Source organism: Diospyros lotus, chromosome 3 (assembly GCF_014633365.1).
Source record: "Diospyros lotus cultivar Yz01 chromosome 3, ASM1463336v1, whole genome shotgun sequence".
In the NCBI taxonomy this organism is placed as follows: Eukaryota; Viridiplantae; Streptophyta; class Magnoliopsida; order Ericales; family Ebenaceae; genus Diospyros; species Diospyros lotus.
Window position 1 is genome coordinate 30,684,799 of NC_068340.1, and position 18,316 is coordinate 30,703,114.

The 18,316-nt window shown below is 39.7% G+C and overlaps 3 protein-coding genes across 6 annotated transcripts; 1 reads left to right on the forward strand and 2 right to left on the reverse strand.

The window, feature by feature from the left end:
- Positions 1-2,848: 2,848 nt before the first annotated feature.
- Positions 2,849-4,704, forward strand: LOC127797581 (cytochrome P450 86A1-like). The gene has a single exon (XM_052330607.1). The coding sequence runs from the start codon at positions 3,073-3,075 to the stop codon at positions 4,669-4,671; it is 1,599 nt and encodes a 532-aa protein (XP_052186567.1). The 5' UTR covers positions 2,849-3,072; the 3' UTR covers positions 4,672-4,704.
- Positions 4,705-5,077: 373 nt separating this feature from the next.
- On the reverse strand, positions 5,078-12,114 carry LOC127797582 (probable anion transporter 1, chloroplastic). Of its 4 annotated transcripts, none has more exons than XM_052330608.1 (10): positions 11,393-12,114; positions 11,099-11,206; positions 10,538-10,698; positions 10,141-10,356; positions 9,681-9,893; positions 8,718-8,855; positions 8,135-8,236; positions 6,283-6,348; positions 6,095-6,179; positions 5,078-5,570 (listed from the first exon to the last, which is right to left on the reverse strand). In XM_052330608.1, exons 1-10 carry the CDS (start codon positions 11,793-11,795, stop codon positions 5,473-5,475), a joined length of 1,590 nt encoding a protein of 529 aa, XP_052186568.1. In that variant the 5' UTR covers positions 11,796-12,114; the 3' UTR covers positions 5,078-5,472. The 4 variants fall into 4 exon arrangements, with proteins under 4 accessions (XP_052186568.1, XP_052186570.1, XP_052186569.1 ...); XM_052330610.1 differs by having other exon boundaries at positions 10,538-10,693; positions 11,445-12,109; XM_052330609.1 differs by having other exon boundaries at positions 10,538-10,693; positions 11,400-12,107.
- Positions 12,115-13,760: 1,646 nt separating this feature from the next.
- LOC127796258 (uncharacterized) lies at positions 13,761-16,763 on the reverse strand. Its single transcript, XM_052328311.1, has 3 exons — positions 16,581-16,763; positions 14,766-16,307; positions 13,761-14,238 (listed from the first exon to the last, which is right to left on the reverse strand). The coding sequence occupies exons 2-3, from the start codon at positions 16,130-16,132 to the stop codon at positions 14,001-14,003; spliced, it is 1,605 nt and encodes a 534-aa protein (XP_052184271.1). The 5' UTR covers positions 16,133-16,307; positions 16,581-16,763; the 3' UTR covers positions 13,761-14,000.
- Positions 16,764-18,316: the final 1,553 nt, after the last annotated feature.

An 18,316-nucleotide genomic window follows, 5' to 3' on the forward strand; every position in this document is an offset into this window, starting at 1 on the left:
TTGCCCTCCTAAGTGATGTCACTTAATCTCAATCTCAATAACTCGAATTAAGGGTTATCTACCCAAGCTGAGAGTCACTTGCAAGTCCTTTGGCCAAAGTCTCTTGCAAGCCTCTCGACTAGATCTCCCACAAGCTTTTCTGTTAAGTCTCTTACAAGCCTTTGCCCTCTTGAGTGATGTCACTCGATCTCAATCTCAATCACTCAGACTAAGGGTTATCTACCCAAGCTGAGAGTTACTTGCAAGTCCTTTGGCCAAAGTCTCTTGCAAGCCTCTCGACCAGATCTCCCACAAGCTTTTCTGCTAAGTTTCTTACGAGCCTTTGCCCTCTTGGGTGATGTCACTCAATCTCAATCTCAATCACTCAGACTAGGGGTTACTACCCAAGCTGAGAGTCTCTTGCAAATCCTTTGGCCAAAGTCTCTTGCAAGCCTCTCGACCAGATTTCCCACAAGCTTTTTTGATAAGTCTCTTACAAGTCTTTGCCCAAGTCTCTCACACGCTACTCAACCAAGTCTTCCCTAAGTCTCTTGCGTGTCCCTTGGCCTCGGTCTTGTAGGATATTTCATGCATTTGTGGCTCATTTTTTGGATTTTTCTTTTGATAAATTTTTGGACCTCTTTCTTTAGATTTAAGCCTATCGTTGGGTATGGACTCATTTTCTTGGAGAGAGCAGAGTTAAACTGCTAAATTGGGAAGAAAGGTGAAGTTTTTTTTTTTGGTTAGGCATAAGGTGAAATGTTTTTAATCAATTGTGAAAGGTAAAATTTATGGAACCAAACGTTTTTAATCATTTTTATGGAGACAAATAAAAACATGAACTAACATTCATAAATGTAGAATCTGTTATTTTAATTGACATGTCACACGATACATAATACAAAGCCAAGCCAATTAATTAATTAACGTCAACGCTTCAACCTCTTATTTTGATTGAGTTTAGATCATCAGTATATGGACACATAAATTTATAAACGTAGAATCACACAGTGCAAAATAATAACATCATAAATATATAAATAAATAAAAGGTGATGTTAATCATTGTTTTAAATTTTATCTTATTTTTAAATAAGATGCAGTGTTCCTTCCCGACTAAAAGGAGCTCTCGAAGACGGGATTGCAACGGCAGCGGACTCTGACGACGAGTCCGTCCAGAGACGGCTAGTACCTACAAGCACTCCGACGCTCGAGTGAATGGGAGGGTAAAGAAATGGTAATGTATTGATAAGTCAGAGAACATAATATATCTTGGCTCTGAAAAGAGGTGATTGATATAGGAGGATGAGTCGTCATCTTTCATGCATGCGTCGTGCATTTGCAGGTGATGAGCCTAAGTATTCGACACCAATGGGGGGTTTTGAGGTGACAGTATGGTATCGACAAGATCCTCATTAATGTAATTGAGAGTTAAGCTGCTACAGGCTGGTATAGGACCAAGGCCAGGCCAAGATTAGGCCATGAGAGATGAGCCTAGGTTGGGCCATTGGAGATTGGTCAAGATTAGGCCGGACGGTCTAGTGCAGTATTTTTAATTTTTAAATAATTTTATTACTCGATAGAATTACGGTTAATCCGGGTGGGGATGGCTGTGAGTTTGACACGTGGCAGTACACAGTAGGCCTCCAATTCTGTAATGAGGACCATTGGGCTGATTATGATGAATTAAGGCTTGGGCTGCTGCGCGGTCTAATGCGGGCCTATGAGCCCAAGAAACCATACAAATACACAGTTCCTAACAATCTTGGGATTCAAGGAAAATTATATTCGTAATTTTTTGGATAAATTATAAGCCTCAACCAATTTTACAATAAAGTAATAAAATGGAAAAAAAAATGATTTTCACAGATTTATATATCAAAACTGTACTTTCAACCTGGTCTGGGCATACATTTATATCAGCATGTATGTATGTATTATATTAGCATTCATTTTTAATTATAAAGTTTAAGAGTATAAAAACAGAACCTGAAGCCAGCAGGCATGGACATGGTGGGAGACGTACGCTGGTTTATCACCTCTAACTTAACTTATATATATATGTCATATCGAATAATTTATAACTACAAAAAAGTATGAACATGAATGGGTACATGTATGGATACATCATACATGAATGAATGAATGAATGAATGGGGGTCGCGTGGAATGGGTCTGTGAGTAGTAGTAGTAGTAGTGTTTGTAAATACGAGGAGTCAAAACCGTGTGCTGTGCTCTGCTCTCTGTTTCTTCAGCGTCTCCTTCACTTTTCCTTCCATTCATCTTTTCAGGCTTTCTTTCTCATTGCCGCTGAACCAATTTCTATCCAACCACTCGCTTATGGGTTTAAGTTTGTAAGGTTATTATTATTACTTTGATTTTTCTTTTAATAACTGAGTGTTCCTAATCACATCTTTTTAAGTCTGTATAATGAATAAATACAATTTTCTCAAATACACGTAACAATATACAAATCAAATCAACCACATTACTTAGAGCACAAAGATTTATCACTCCATTTGCCTTCTAATTCTTCTATATCCGGGGGGGGGGCACAATAATTAAGTATAAATACAAAAGATACACAAACTCTTTAAAATTTTGGGTATATTTTTTGAGTTGGGTTTCAACTTTCAAATGAATGGTATGGTGGAAATTAGTGAATTATATGGTGTCAGTTTGTTTTAAAAATCAGAAAACTATATATATATATATATATTCATATTATAAATATTTATTACCTTTTTGATAAACAGATACTGTTTAATACTTTATAATTGCAAAAATATTATAACTAACAGTGAGGTTATACTTAAGGGTATAAAAATATATCCTAAAGGCATTACCCAAATTCACATAGTTCCCCTAGCTACTTAATTCCGGTGCTTGTTAACTCAAGATCGATTGTCTCTCCCAGTTTCTCTACACAGCTCCCATCATCAACCAAACAGCCGTATAATCCGGCTTCAACTGGCTTCAATTTTCCCAACCACATCTCTCTCCTAAACCCTTTCCCCAATCATCACTCTATATATACTCTCATTTCCTCTTCACATCTCTGCATGCATTCACTGCCAACGAAACAAAATCAGCAATGGAAACTCTATTTCTTCTCTTCAGCGTGGCCGCCGCAACTTTAGCCTATGTTCTTTGGTTCCACCTCCTCGCCCGCCAGCTGACCGGCCCCAAGGTCTGGCCGTTGGTGGGAAGCCTCCCGGTTCTCTTCATCAACCGTGGCCGAATCCACGACTGGATCGCAGAAAACCTCCGCGCTACGGGCTGCGCTGCCACCTACCAGACATGCACCGTCTGTATCCCTTTTCTTGCGCGGAGGCAAGGATTTTATACCGTTACTTGCCACCCGAAAAACATCGAGCATATTCTCCGAACCCGGTTCGAGAATTACCCGAAAGGGCCAACTTGGCAAACCGCTTTCCATGATCTGCTGGGCCAAGGGATTTTTAACAGCGATGGAGAAACGTGGCTGATGCAGCGGAAGACGGCGGCTCTCGAGTTCACGACCCGGACGCTCCGGCAAGCCATGTCCCGGTGGGTGAACCGCACCATCAAGACCCGGCTATGGCGGATTTTGGAGAAGGCTTCAACGGAGAAAACTTCGGTTGATTTACAGGATTTGTTGCTTCGGTTGACATTTGATAATATTTGTGGACTCACGTTTGGGAAGGACCCGGAAACGCTCTCGCCGGAGCTGCCGGATAATCCGTTTTCCATAGCGTTTGATTCCGCCACAGAAGCGACTCTGCAACGCTTGCTTTACCCGGGTTTTCTATGGAGGTTGAAGAAGGTTCTCGGCTTCGGAGCCGAACTGAGACTGAAGAAGAGCCTCGACGTCGTTGAAAACTACATGTCCGAAGCTTTATCAGACAGAAAAGAAACGCCGTCCGACGATCTCTTGTCCCGGTTCATGAAGAAGCGAGATGTCGACGGCAATCTTTTCCCGAGCTCCGTTCTCAAGCGCATCGCTCTGAACTTCGTACTCGCCGGCCGCGACACCTCTTCCGTGGCTCTCAGCTGGTTCTTCTGGCTGGTCATGAACAACCCACGAGTAGAAAGAAAGATCATCGACGAAATCACGGCCGTTCTCCGAGAAACCCGTGGCGAAGATCCACGAAAATGGGTCGAAGACCCTCTGGTCTTCGACGAAGCGGACCGGCTGGTTTATCTGAAGGCGGCATTGGCGGAGACGCTGAGGCTGTACCCGTCGGTGCCTGAGGACTTCAAGTACGTGGTTTACGACGACGTTTTGCCGGACGGCACTCGGGTTCCGGCAGGTTCGACGGTGACGTACTCGATATACTCGGTGGGGAGGATGGAGACTATATGGGGGGAAGACTGCATGGAGTTTAGACCGGAGAGGTGGCTGTCGGCCGGAGGGGACCGGTTTGAACCGCCCAAAGACGGGTACCGGTTCGTGGCGTTCAACGCCGGTCCAAGGACTTGTCTGGGGAAGGACTTGGCGTACCTGCAGATGAAGTCGGTGGCGTCGGCAGTGCTGCTCCGGTACCGGCTATCGGCGGTTCCGGGTCACCGGGTGGAGCAGAAGATGTCGCTGACGCTGTTCATGAAGAATGGGCTTCGGGTGTACTTGCACCCACGTGCGGTCGGGGGCATAGGGGAGGAAGGGTGTTTTCGTGTTTTGGGGTACGAAGACAACTGGGTCAAAAGGGCGTAGTGGTTGTTTCATCTGTATTTACGACCTTTGTCACATACTTTCTCTCTCTCTCTCTCTCTCTCTCTCTCTCAAGTGTTCTCGATTGTTTGGCTGCTTAATTTGACCAACTGAAATGGATTGCAATTTCCGCTATTAATTTGACAATTTTATGGAACAGTACCAGAAGACATAATTAAACATAATCTTATGAAAACAATATTTATTTCGTTAAAAAGGAAAAAAAATTAAGAAGTGACCTAAACACTCAATAACAGACTATTCAACCAAGTAAATGCCTACCAGAACCTAAACCACCCTTAGAAACAGTTCCACTAATTCTTCTCCTCAATTTAGGTCTTTCGAGTACAATTAGCAATTTACAAGATCATGTACGGGCATTCTGATACCCAATCTTTTTTTTTTTCCCCCCTTTTTTGGTCTTTCACAAAAGAATAGAATATTACAATGTTCAAGCTCTGATGTGAAAAAGATGTTTCGCTAATTAACGGTCTCAAATCGCTGTGTATTGGTGTTTAATATGAAGTGTAGAAGATCCTGCTTTGGCTGTTAGTTCTTCCCCTTGCTGAAATGTAGTAGTAGGCAGAGCATGAGCCTTCTCAGTGTAACTTAATTCTGTTTTCCAGCACCTAGCTTTGGTGTTTAAAAAATTCCAGCAACTCTTCAATCCAAACAAGACACAGGAGCTTGAATTTGTCGGGACTAATTGTTTACCACTCCCTTCTCCATTTCTGGCTCCGGTGATTGGAAGTATGGTTGATTGGTGCTTCGCGTGGTAACAGAGCTGAATGCTATTCACAAGACCTAATCCAATATTTTCTCACCGGTTGAGAACAGATTCCACACCACGGTTCCAACCAAATAGAGCCCGACTGAAACCTTGAAGACATCGTCCCACGAACCTGAAAAACCAGCCCAGATCAGCCTTACGAGTGGAATGGTGTGTAAATGATCCAACAACCACACCCCCCCTCCTCCAGCAATTTCAAGCCTAAAAGCAACTAAACTTGGTCAAAATCCATGGTCTAGAATCCAGCACAACTAGGCAGGTGCCGCCACATGATTTTTGTCCCGGGAAGGGACTAAATGTACAGTTCCTAGATATACGTTGGCCACACTCATGAGGTAGCTGAACCAATATATTCACTAAAACTGGGGTAGGTTTGACCTCGTCCACTGTGTTCTTCACCAAATTAACTAAGCAAAAAAGACAGTATAGCTCAGACAAGAATATACACGTAAATGTAAATATCCACTGACCACGTTGGCAAAGCTTTGAAGCCGGATTCCTCAAATGACTGATTTCGGGAACTAATTAATAGATTATAGATAGGCAGTCTAAAATCGAGAGTTCAATGGCATAATGCATATATATGTAATTCTGACTTTAATTTGAAGTATAATGACACGAGGATGTAAGACATACCATGTTGCAAAATGTAACCAGTTGCAGCTGTTCCGAAAACACCCGCCAGGACTCCAGCGGTATTGGATAGACCAAGCAATACACCCTGCAAATTATATCGGCATGACACCACAACTGATTCACTCATCACGCTGAAGAAGTAAAAACTGAAAGAGCCATTTATAGGACAGAGCACTAATAATACTCACGGAATAACGAGGAGCAATATCTTGATGATTTGAGTATAAACCAGACTGTGAGAATGCATCAGTCCCCTGTTTTAAGAAGGAAAAGACAAAAAGAAGATGTTAACCCTGTAAATTGAATTTATCAAGCTTATTTTGAACGCCAATCACCTGTATTTCCAAGCTTAATATATAAACACATCCTATGCAATCTGTATGGGATTTTCATTTCATTTTCTAGATAACTTACTGATACTAATAGGACAATAGAATTTGTACATGTCAGGAAGAAAACATCAAGGTGCAGATTTAGTACCATCAGAAAAATCGATGATTTTGGATAGGATTGGCATTATGATGTTGTGATATGTCTTTTTAACAGGAATGCAAAATAACTAAAAAAAAAAAAGACTAATATATATTAAATCAACATTTTCAACAAATATTTTACACTAAAACTCCATTTGTTTTGGCGGAAATATATTTTATGCAATAAAATTTTGGTAAGTTTTTTTTTTCCCTTTTGATACCAAAACTGAACTCTTTACTATTTTGAAAAAGAATCACATATACACGCAAAACATTGTCAAATCTTCAAGTTTTTGGCTTTTTTATAAAAATATTTTTTTCTGTAAAATATTTTATAAAAATAAGATGAAAAATAATGTTTATATTGAAATAATTTTTCACATGAAGCACTTTCTAACCAATATTTTTTTTCCCAAAAACTATGGAAGACATTGTTTCCAAATATATATTTTATATACAAACGCAAAACTAGCATTGTTGTGCATTTGAAGGTAGATTTTATTTTTAAAAAAATCAATAAAAAGAATTTTTTGTGCAAAATTTTTTATATAAAAATTATTTTCCAATGTAAAACATTTTATGTTGAATCAAAGAGAACCTGAACTATTTATAATATTCTTCTCCATACATAGAATAAATAAATAAATGAAGCCACACTTATTTATTAACAGTTTTATAAGAAATTAACAATGTTAACTTTTATATATGCATATATATAAATAATTTAAAATTAATTGAAATATAAAATCTTGGGTTGGCTTGGAAAGCGGTATGGTCCTTGAAATGTGGAGAGAGAGAGGCTGAAAAAGTGAATGGCCTTCTGTATGTACATACGTACATTTAAAAGTTATAGGTAAAATTGTCTATTTATTTTAAAATAACAGGTCCAACTATAAGGGATTGTGCTTTTTGTTTAAAACAGGAGGTTGATTGCTTTTGATTTAAAGTAACTTCAACTAGTTTTTTTAGAAGAAGTAATCGTGCTTTAAAAGTAAAGTTGTTCTTAATCAAACACTACTATAATTTTTTTAATAAAAAGCTGTGGTGCTGTAAAAGGACATCAATACCAAACTGGAAATCCCCGTCTGAAGGAAAGGAAGAATAGTGGAAAGAAAATCCGAGGTCCACTTGAATCAAATGAATCTCAAAATTGTATGGAAAAACACAAGTACAATTGTTTGTGGATCATTCTAAGAGAGAAGGTTTTCCGCATGTCATGAAGAAACAGAGTTGTTCGGAAATCAAGTGGATTAAGAAATTTCCTCCTATCATCTACCAAATGGAAAAAGTACCCAATCGGGGTCACCTCCACAAGCATAATTCTTAGTGATACAGCAGCTAATAGAAAATCACATGCATAATGAATTTGAAAGTGGAAGTTGCATGGGGCTTTCAGATGCCGATAACACAGAAAAACCAGATTCTCACTTATTTTTTTAAAAAAGGATCGCCTGAAGGAGCGTGAGCTGTAAACCGATAAAACATCTGAAGTGCTATCTTCCCAAGAAATGACAAGAATTTCTACTAGATTCATAATAACATTCCAAGAGTATCATGGATCACGTACCTGACTGCAAGACATGCATAGAACAGCCATTGCAGGAGAATCAACATGGCTCAACTGAGTCAAGAAAAAAGCAGGACCTAGAAATCCAATGCTCTGCATGATCTGCAAAAACAATTACCAAGAGCATCATTCCTTAGTCCAAACAATGTTTCCAGAAAAAAACCAACAGAGATGGAATAAAGTTATCCGCGGTTGCATCAACAGAAACACCCTGAGCAGCTTTCTTGTTGCCACTTTCCAACAAACTAGTCTGCATTAAGTAGCAGTTTATAGTTGGTAGTTGTGTGTGTGTGTGTGTGTGTGTGTGTTGGGAGGGGGGGGGGGGGAATGAGCAACGTATTACTAATGACAGGTCCATCGGTGGTACGGTTTGAATGCATTTGAGAACAAAAATGGATCCAAAACATCCCATGCAGTAGGGTCTGTGCTAGTTTGCCTACCATAATGGATGAAGAATTAACATGTGCTTCTCATCTCAGAGTAAGGGATGTTGCTCAGAAAAAGTTTCATAAAACAGAAAACGAAGCAATGAGTCATTCAGCATGTATCAGCCACCAAGAATACCAATAAAATTGAGCTATACCTTGCGAACAGTGGTCACAGATAAGCCTCTGCTCACCAGTGTATCAGCAATCCATCCACCAAGGTTTGCAGAAAATGCCATTGTAAGCCAGGGCAACACACAGAAAAGCCCAGATTCAGTCAGATTGAATTTCAAGACCTGTGGTAGAATTTAATTAAAAAAGGAAATCTAATTAAAGTCTGTAATTAAAATTTGAAATTCCTTCTGCAAGATCTCAAGAAACTTGAAGCAAAAGGATATATCAGCATAGGATATCTACTCCAAACATTCTTGCAAACAAAAAAGGACAAAAGAAACTACAGCTTTAGCTGCAATATTGCTGAACAAAAGTCAAAAGACTAGTAGATTGAGCGACAAGTAACACGCAATAGAAATTCTCTGTGCAGTTCATGAACAAAGTCAAGATCAACAGGCAACACATAAATGGGAGTCCTGTGAAACAAAAGTTTCTGCGATCAAAACCAAATGGATGGGCAAAGTTGGGACTCAGAGGCAAGTGCGTTTTTACTGTAAATTGAATCTAGAATTTCCTTCAATCATTTTCCTTCTTGCTTGATCTTGCCTAAGTCACTACCTTCTTGAGATTTCTACGGTTGCTTTCCCTTGCATGCAGAAAAGGAACTAAAGTATTTGTGATTTTAGAGATTCATCATGATCAGCAGAGCATAATAACTTAAATGTTCTTATGGGTCACGAAATAACCTTACATGCATGCAGACAAGTAACTACCTTCTTGAGATTTCTACCGTTGCTTTCCCTTGCATGCAGACAAGTAACTAAAGTATTTGTGATTTTAGAGATTTATCATGATCAGCAGAGCATAACAACTTTAATGTTCTTATGGGTCACGAAATAACCTTACATAAAACAATCCTGAAGACACTGTAAACCTTGTAAAGTTATTTCATTGCTACAGAATAGAAAAGCAAATGCCAACAAAGTCAAGGGAAAAGAAAAGTCTACCTGGTTATAGTATGTAGGCATCCATGTGAGAAGAATAAATGTTCCCCAATTGTGACAGAAATGAGACACTATCAAGGCCCACACAGGTGGTTTTGATAAGATTAATCTCCAAGGTATTGATTTAACAGGCTCCTTCGATATGCTGCTGCTGCTAAGAATTAACTTCTTTTCTGCAGACCGCAATTGAGGATCTTCAAGTGGTGAACTGTGTGCCTACATTGAGACCCCGATATGGAAAAAGAGTAAGATACTCAAAAATAAGTAAGAAAATATCGTTTCTGGAGAAGAACTGAAAATGAGAAGAAATAAAAGTGCGCATGAGCTCATGGGGATTAGTTGGGCCGAAGGTCTGGATATTCATACTACAAAAAAAGAAATAAGAATGTAGAACCAGCTCCATAGACTTTGCATCAAAAATTCATTTTTTAAGGGAAAAGGGACATGTCGATTTCACAGTTACCTTGTTTAGCCAAACTGCAAACCAAACTGTTCCTAGAGAACCAAAGGTGTAGAAGACAGATGCCCATCCAAACTTATGAATCAATAAAGGCGAAAATGCCAGCCCAGTTACAGATCCAAGGTACATTCCACTATAAACGAAGGCCAATGATCGACTCCTCTCTCCTACAGGAACCCATTTTGATAGGAGATTATTCATAGCAGGCATGGCAACACCCTGAAAAGGCCAAAATAGAAGACAAAACCACTCTGATATAAGCATGATCAATTCGCCAGGTAATAAAATTACACCTAGAATTCAAAATATGGGGGCAACATAGAATTACAAAATTAAATTCTTATCCAACATATGTGGGGGGAATAAAACACAAGAGGGAAGTGTGAATTACGTAACTAACCTCGCCAATACCCATGAAGGCACGAACCACAAGTAAGAAAGGTAAACCAACCCTTGCAGCAAAGGGTGTTAGAGCAGTGGCAATAGACCACCACACCACACCAAATCCCAAGACTGCTTTTCCCCCAACGGTGTCTGCCCAAATACCTCCAGCGACCTGAGCTTATTATCCCAATTTAGGGAATGAATAAAAGATTTTAGTACAGGAAATTATTTATTCTTCATTCCAACAACTAAGTACAATTTGCTCTTGCACAGATTTGGAGTAAAAAATGTTTGTGAAGTTGAAAACTATAATCTTCAAGGGAGAGTAAATGGCAGGAAAATGAAATTGTTTCTATGGCAATGTCTTCTTTCAATAGATAGCCAAATCAACAAAGTCTATATATATCTATTCAGTTACTCAAACAATCTAACCACATGAAGAAAAAAAAAACTAAATCCTTCTGCCTTTGACTTTCCCTTCTATAAATCCTATTTCCAGAAAAGCATTAGTGTCACTGAAAAGTGTGGAAGAAGCCAGTTGATGATTGAAGAAAGTTTGGAAAAGATCATTATTTACCTGAGTGAGAAGGTAGCCCCAGAAGAAAGAAGATTGTATTAAGCCAACAGTTGCTGGATTCCAGTTGAACTCTTGGGACATTGGAAGTATAGCAATGCTCATGTTTACCTGCCAAAACAAGTAAAAGCGACCTATTCAAAAATTTCTAACTGAGAGCAAAAATCAAATTCTTCAAACAATTTACTAGCAGGGTCCTAATTGTACAAAACAGATAGAAATCTAGATATTCATCCTTAATTCACATGAATCGACACTACAATCACAAAAAGGATGCATAATTGTGCGAGAAATCACTACTTACTCTATCCATATTGCAGAGCAGAAAGGCGGAGAAACAGAGGATCACAATAACCCAACGCTTCGGAAACTCTTCCCACCAGGGAACCGCGACACCGTCCAAGCCATCGACGACGTCGCCATCGTCACCGTCCTGCCGGAAAACGACGCTGCCGAGGGCGTCCTCTAACTTCACCGACTTCGAATCAGCGACGTCGTACGGCTCCGACTTCACCTCCGCCCATACCTTCCCAACGCCTCTCCGCCGGACGGCGACGGATCCAATTCCGGTGCGCCCTGCAGAAAGAAAGCGGAACTGGAATTCCGGCGCCTTGGAGCATAGAAATTTTGAGTGAATTGAGAGGTTTTGCTTCGGGACCGATCGGAAATCGGAGGGGAGGGAGATGAGAAGAGCTCTCATTGTCGTGCGTTGGATAGAGGAGAGCGATGAAACTAAGGGCCGAGTAGGGGCATGGATGAAGAAGAGAGCAGCTTGTGGGGGACTTGTGAGTGGAATGGAAATGAAGGGAAAGATTTTTCGAGGGGAGAGCGGGAAGGGGAGATATTTAAGGCTGGAGTCTGGTTATGGTTTTGACGCGTGTCTGCTGCATTGGATGATAGAGGATTGGGTGATGCAGATTGCACAGTTGTCGTTTACGACGGTGGCCGTCGGGAAGCACCAACTTAACACGGCGGCGAGTAGGCATGAGTGTATCAGGCCATGCCCGTATTGGGCTGAACAAATCCGAAGCAGAGTGCCTCTAGCTCCACCTCCACCTCCACGTCGCCGTGCACTCTGTTATACTAATAATAATAATAATAATTCAGTTTAAATTAATTAATCAGGTCTAGTACCTTTAATTATCATTCATTAATCTCTCCTGAATCACAATAGCCTGCCTGCCTGGACTACCTAACCTAATTGTTAGCACCGAGACGGAGGTATGAGTCTCAATGCAAGACTATCCCCCCACTAAACTTACCATTTTGGAGTGTTCAACCTTCTAATCTTTTAATCGCTAATAAATAATTTTGCCTTTTTTTTTTTTTTTTTAAGAACAATCTTGTTTTTATTACAGAACAAAACAACGGAAAGCCCAATCGAGTAACCTTTGGGCTAGTTGGCTCAACTGTGAAACACTTCTTGGGCTTCAACTGTTGTAACCTTTTCTTTCTTCTTTTTTTATTGTCATTGCTGTCCTCCTAACTAAATCTTCAAACGTCTTAATCGATTTAGAAAAATAAATTTTTTTAATCCAAAAAAAAAAACTATTTAATAATTTTTTAATAATAAGTAACAACAACATTCATATATAAGCAAAATTAATTTAATGAATAATGTAGACCATGTAGTTGGGTATGTGGGTTGGGTTTATGCTTCTTTTTTTTTTTTTTTTTAATGGTTGTGCAGTTGGGTTTGCTCAACTTGACACATGACAACATTATCGGATTACTCTCTAATTATGGGTCTTTTATGTTCCGCATTAGGGGAAAATATACAAATTAGCATAATCAAACACCCCTGCAAACTTCACATTAAAAAGCAGTTGACATCTATGTTTAGGCAATCTCTTCAACAGGACAAGCTACAATGGGGATTTGCCCCAATTGCTGAATCATCCTTTTACACAGGCAGCCACACACAATACTACATATTGTGGGAGTTACGCACACTATGCCTTTGTATGCATGCACTCCACCTCCATGTGTTTCTCAAAGTTGCTATTAGATGCGACCTCAGGCCATTCCTTTCCTTTTATCTCCTGCCACGTGATAAATCTATTAAAGAGTTATTTTCTATATCCATTATTGCGTTTTTGTAATTACTGTGAAATTTAAATTTATTTTTGTAAAAAAAAATAGTGTCACAATAGTTATTTTTTTTTTAAAAAAAAAAAAAAAACTTAGCATTTAACTATATCACCTGATGAATACTTTTAATATTGTTATATATATATATATATATATTTAACATTAAAATTTCTATAAACGATATTGACAAAAGAGTATTTTTGCTTACTATTGACTCCATACTATTTAAATATAAAATTGTCTTCAATCTTCTTAATTTTTATAATTAAATATTAAATTTAATTATACAAACGAGCTAAATTACATAATCACATTTAAGAAACAACAAAAGTTTAATAATTTTAATTATATGGGTATTGCAGGCCAAATTTAAAAGTTACAATAAAAGTTCATAGAGAAGACATGAGTCTCATCCTATCTTGCTTGGTTTGTAAATGAATGAAACAAGATTTTTAAATATGGTTGATGAGTTTAATGTTTGTATTTAAATTTTATGTTTTACTCATATTTTTGTTTCACAAGTCAAATAAAAGATATTATCAAAAAGAAAAAAAAAAACAATACAATTCAAGAGTTAAAAAGAAAATTGTGGTGATTGCAATTCACATTTGCACGCTAACTGAGTTACAGTTGCAACAGTTTTATGTAACTTGCTTCAAATTTTCAGAAAACAAAAATTCACATCAGATTCGGAGATGTCTTAGAAAGGGTTAAAAAAAAAAAAAAAAAAACCTAAATTCTCGATACTACCCCTATCACTATTTTTAACTCTCATTGTGTATTTTTCTTTTATTTTTTTATTATTATTATTTTTTTAAGCTGGGTTGGTTTCGACGGGAAAACAGGTGTCGTCGCCGCCGGTGTTCCAGAGGAAGTGAGCGTAGTTAGCGGCGTAATAGGTGTTGCTGGGATCGGCGGAGATCGCTTCCAGAAACCTCTCCTCGGCGGCCCACGTGTCCTTCCTGACCTCCCACAGGAAGCTCCCGTACTTGCTCATCGCCTCCGCGTCCGGCGGCTCAGCCTCCACCGCTCTCTTGAAGTACTCCTCCGCCCTGCTCCAATCCAAAACAAAATCATGAAATTTTATACGAAACAAAAATCATTTTAATATTATTTACGTACAAAGTTAGCTGCTGCATACATTATTTGCTTGATGCTGAGAGAAACTAGACCACATATTCCCCATATCTTTAGTTTTCAACTAAAGGACAGACTAGGCTTAAAAAGTACTACACTTTGAATCCCCCCTCCCATAATGACTTAATCATTTCTACCCCTAGTTTAAGCCCCAAAGTATAACAATCATAGACCCTTCCAATTATTAATTAATATCCACAAAACATGACTTTGTCGAATGACCAAAATATTTTTTTCCACAGTCAAATCTAATTTTATAATGCCTGAGTCGATGTGTTACTCTTCAGTCTTCCTAAGGTTGTGGATAAAGCGAGGATGAGTCCATAATATGGGGGCAAAGTGTAATTATGCCAAATCCTTGAAACGTTCTTCCCCCGTCCATGCAACCAGGAGGTTGACGAAGAAATTAATGCAATTGAAGGAATTTGATTCAAAATCGTACCTATCGTAGTTGCGAGCGACGAGGTAGAGGAACTGAGCGTAATTGGCGAGGAGGAGAGGATTATAGGGCTCTCGAGCCAGAACAGATTGATACAGAAGTTCGGTTCTGAAGTAATCTGCATAGTCATCTGATTCAATCTTGGCCGTCACCGGCGAAACAAACCTCCGAACGGTTTCTTGATCCAACAAATCGTCTCTCGAACCGGTTTGCATTGCTTTAACTTCATCCATAATGGAATTCCACAATCTCAATTCCTGTCCCCCCATTTCTTGTCCCGAAACCGACTTGTCTTCCCTCGTTGATGCGTTGCCGATGGATTCGTTGGGAACTATGGTCCCGGGGAAATTAAGCGAATTTTGGGAGCCATCAGACCGGCCATCGCCGTCTGTGCCGCTCGCCACCGGCCGGAACTTCCCGCCCCCGCCATTGCTTCCGCCGATTGAGGTTGTCTTCCCGCTCGAAGACGACACCGAAAACGTCTTGGCCGCCCGAGAATCAAACTTGTGTTCCTCGTGGCTTTGAATCTGGCTCTGAAATACAGAAGCCGGCGGCAGGGACGCCCCGGCGGCGGCGTTATTGGTCATGGAATAGACACTGTAATTTGCCAGCAGAATCATCACGTAAACCATTAGCGTTGGGGTGTGAGAGAAAACTTGCTGAAACAACCAGACGAAGGAGGCGTTCATTTCCTTCTGTACGCGAAGCAAAATCTCTTGCAAATCTTCGTAGAAATGCTTCTCTCTCATCCGTAGAGCGAAGCTATGTAGCTCCCTAATTATGAACACCATCGAGGAGAACGCCTTCTTGAAGGAGCAACAAGCGGATTCGCCGGCTTCTCTGAAGCCTTCCTGCCACTGCTTCTTCCTCTTTATCATCCGCAGCGAAAGCGGTAGCTCCACGCTGTTCGCTCTTCGCTCGATGCTCGCCAGAATCGTTTCCCTCGCCGCCCAATCCGGAGGCTCTAGCGGATCAAACTGTCTTTGACTCGCCGCAAAGTCGATGCGCCGAATAATATCTGCAGAATCAGCGACGGAGTCTGAATTCAAGTTATTATGCTCATCATCATTGGATATCTGGAATCTGGCGGCCAATTCTCGAATCTGTTTCGAGAATTCTTCGTCGGAGAATGCCTCCAGGCTGGCTCTGCAAACTCGTTTGATCGTTTTGGGGTAAAGAGAAGATTTAGAGCGATAGAATTTTTGTCCAAAAAGAGCCGACCGGTTCATTCCGTGAATGTAATGGGAGACGAGAGCTCCGTCGGCGAAGCTACGTCGCTTCGGGGATGGAGATGGAGATCTAGAAGCTAGGGTTTGAGGAGAGGAAGGCGAGTGACGAACAGAGGGCTGCGCCCAATGGAAACAGGCCATCGTTCTCTCTCACCCACCGAAATTAAGATCAAAACAAGAAAAGTAGAAAATGGAAAGAAAATGTTGAAGAAAAAATTTCCGTCCTTCCAAATGGCTTCTTGCGAGACCTCTAGAATCACGGACCCGGGGGCCGTCGTTTGCTTTCTTCAATCTTCCCTTTGTAAATCACTCCACCCTGCAAGTATACAAAAGATAGATCACATAACTGTAACGGCGATTTTCCTGATAAAGTGTAAGTCCACGCGAATAGGAAGCGTCTATAAACTCATCAAAAGTAGGACCGAAGGAACCGATGGCTCCGATTAGTCGCACCAGGTATTCCCGAAAATACCGGGTCAGACATCAGTCAAGAAAATGCACATAGCAGCAAGACCCGAGTAAGAAACGAAGGTCGATCCCAACCCGAAAACTAGCTACTTGCTGAGATTGAGATGAATTGTGTCCTTACCCACTTCACTTGTTGGCATCGCCGCCGGCCGGTGAGTTTCCCGTTGAAGTCCGAGCAGGTTTCCGGGGCGAAGCTACGTGTGTGAAGGTTAATTACAGACCTCAGATTCTTGGCTTATCAACGGCTCCCATCCGAGATGCTTATATACACACGCACGCACATGAAATCTTGCCTTGTCCTTCGCATAAATATCGCAAGGAGTCCAGTCCTAATTCATACACAAATAAAATACAAAACTCATTTGACTTCGTACGAATACCCAAAAGTATCGAGGGGCTTATCGAATTATGCTAAAAAGACCATACTATTTTAGCTCCAATTGCAAATTTTTACAAACCGTCATTGTCTTGCCTGCTCCTCTTTCCTTTCTCTATGGTTGCCGATGCAACCACTAATTGCCTTTGTCTTTACCACACTGCTATCACTTCGCTGTCGTCACCTCACCTCGCCTTAGTAACAGTCAGAGAGGTGATTAGGCGAGGCAAGACGGTGAGGCAATGGTGACAAGGTAAAAGTAATGGTGGTCGGTGGTTGTATCGACAACCATGGAGAAATGAGATAGCAGTGGGCAAGGCAATGACAACTTTTGAAAATTTTCAATCAAGGCGAGAGTGTTTCGATTTTTTTGACACCCTTTAGTAACTATTGATCATTTGGGTAAAGTAGCACTACTCTTAACATTATGAGGTTGTTTGGCTTAACATTTTTTTTCATAACTTTTAAGTTAAAAGTTAAATAGTGTTTAAATTGATAATGTGTTTGGATAAACATACTCTTAAATTATCAATTAATAGTTATGTGTTTAGTTTGAAAGAGCTGATAAGTTATCAAAACTTAACGAAAAGACTAAAATAAATATGATGTTAAATGATGTAAAATTTTATCATTAATATTAATAAATTATATATAATTATTAAATATATATTAATATAATATTATTATATATAACAATAATATATATTATTGTGTATTATATATAGATATAATTGTTGTTTTATATATATATATATATACATACACGCAGTGGGTGATGAGGGTAGAGAAGATAAAAGTGGGGATGATGATGGGCAGTCGCCGATAAGACGATGGACGGCCAACAATGTGACAGCGACTATGGAAAAGGGGTGACGGTGGCTTGTGGCAGTAATGGAATAACAAAAATGACTTGTGACGACAGATTTGGAGCTAGATACAGCAATGATGCAACTTATCAACACGAGGCTACTTGTGGCGGCCCAACTATACTAAAATTATATTCTTTATAGTTTTAGTATATTAATTAGGCTTCTCTGTAGGGTTTTTAAACCAGCAGGATTGCTTTTTCATATATATATATATTTATGCAATTTCAGTTGGTTTATAAACTTATTTTTCCTTTTAAATTTAGGTCAAAATTCAACTTGCTTATTTATTTATGGGAAAATAAAATTTAATAATTATAGAAAATAATGCTATGGATAAGATGGGAAATGCTGGAGCCAGCCGCCAGCGGCCAGCTATACAGAGGCGAAAATTAGTTCACGTCTCTGCATGTGTTTGTTGTCAACGTGACTGAATTCACGGGCAGATCTATCATCTATGAGCTCTAAGGCAGTCCATGAATGCCACGAGTGTTCGTTCTCCTATTGGTGCCTTTCCAGAGTCGTTCTACAGGATTAGATGGGTTTACGGAGCAACTTATAAAAAAAAAAAAAAAAAAAAAAAGTAAAAAAACGATTTTGTCCCCCACTCACTTT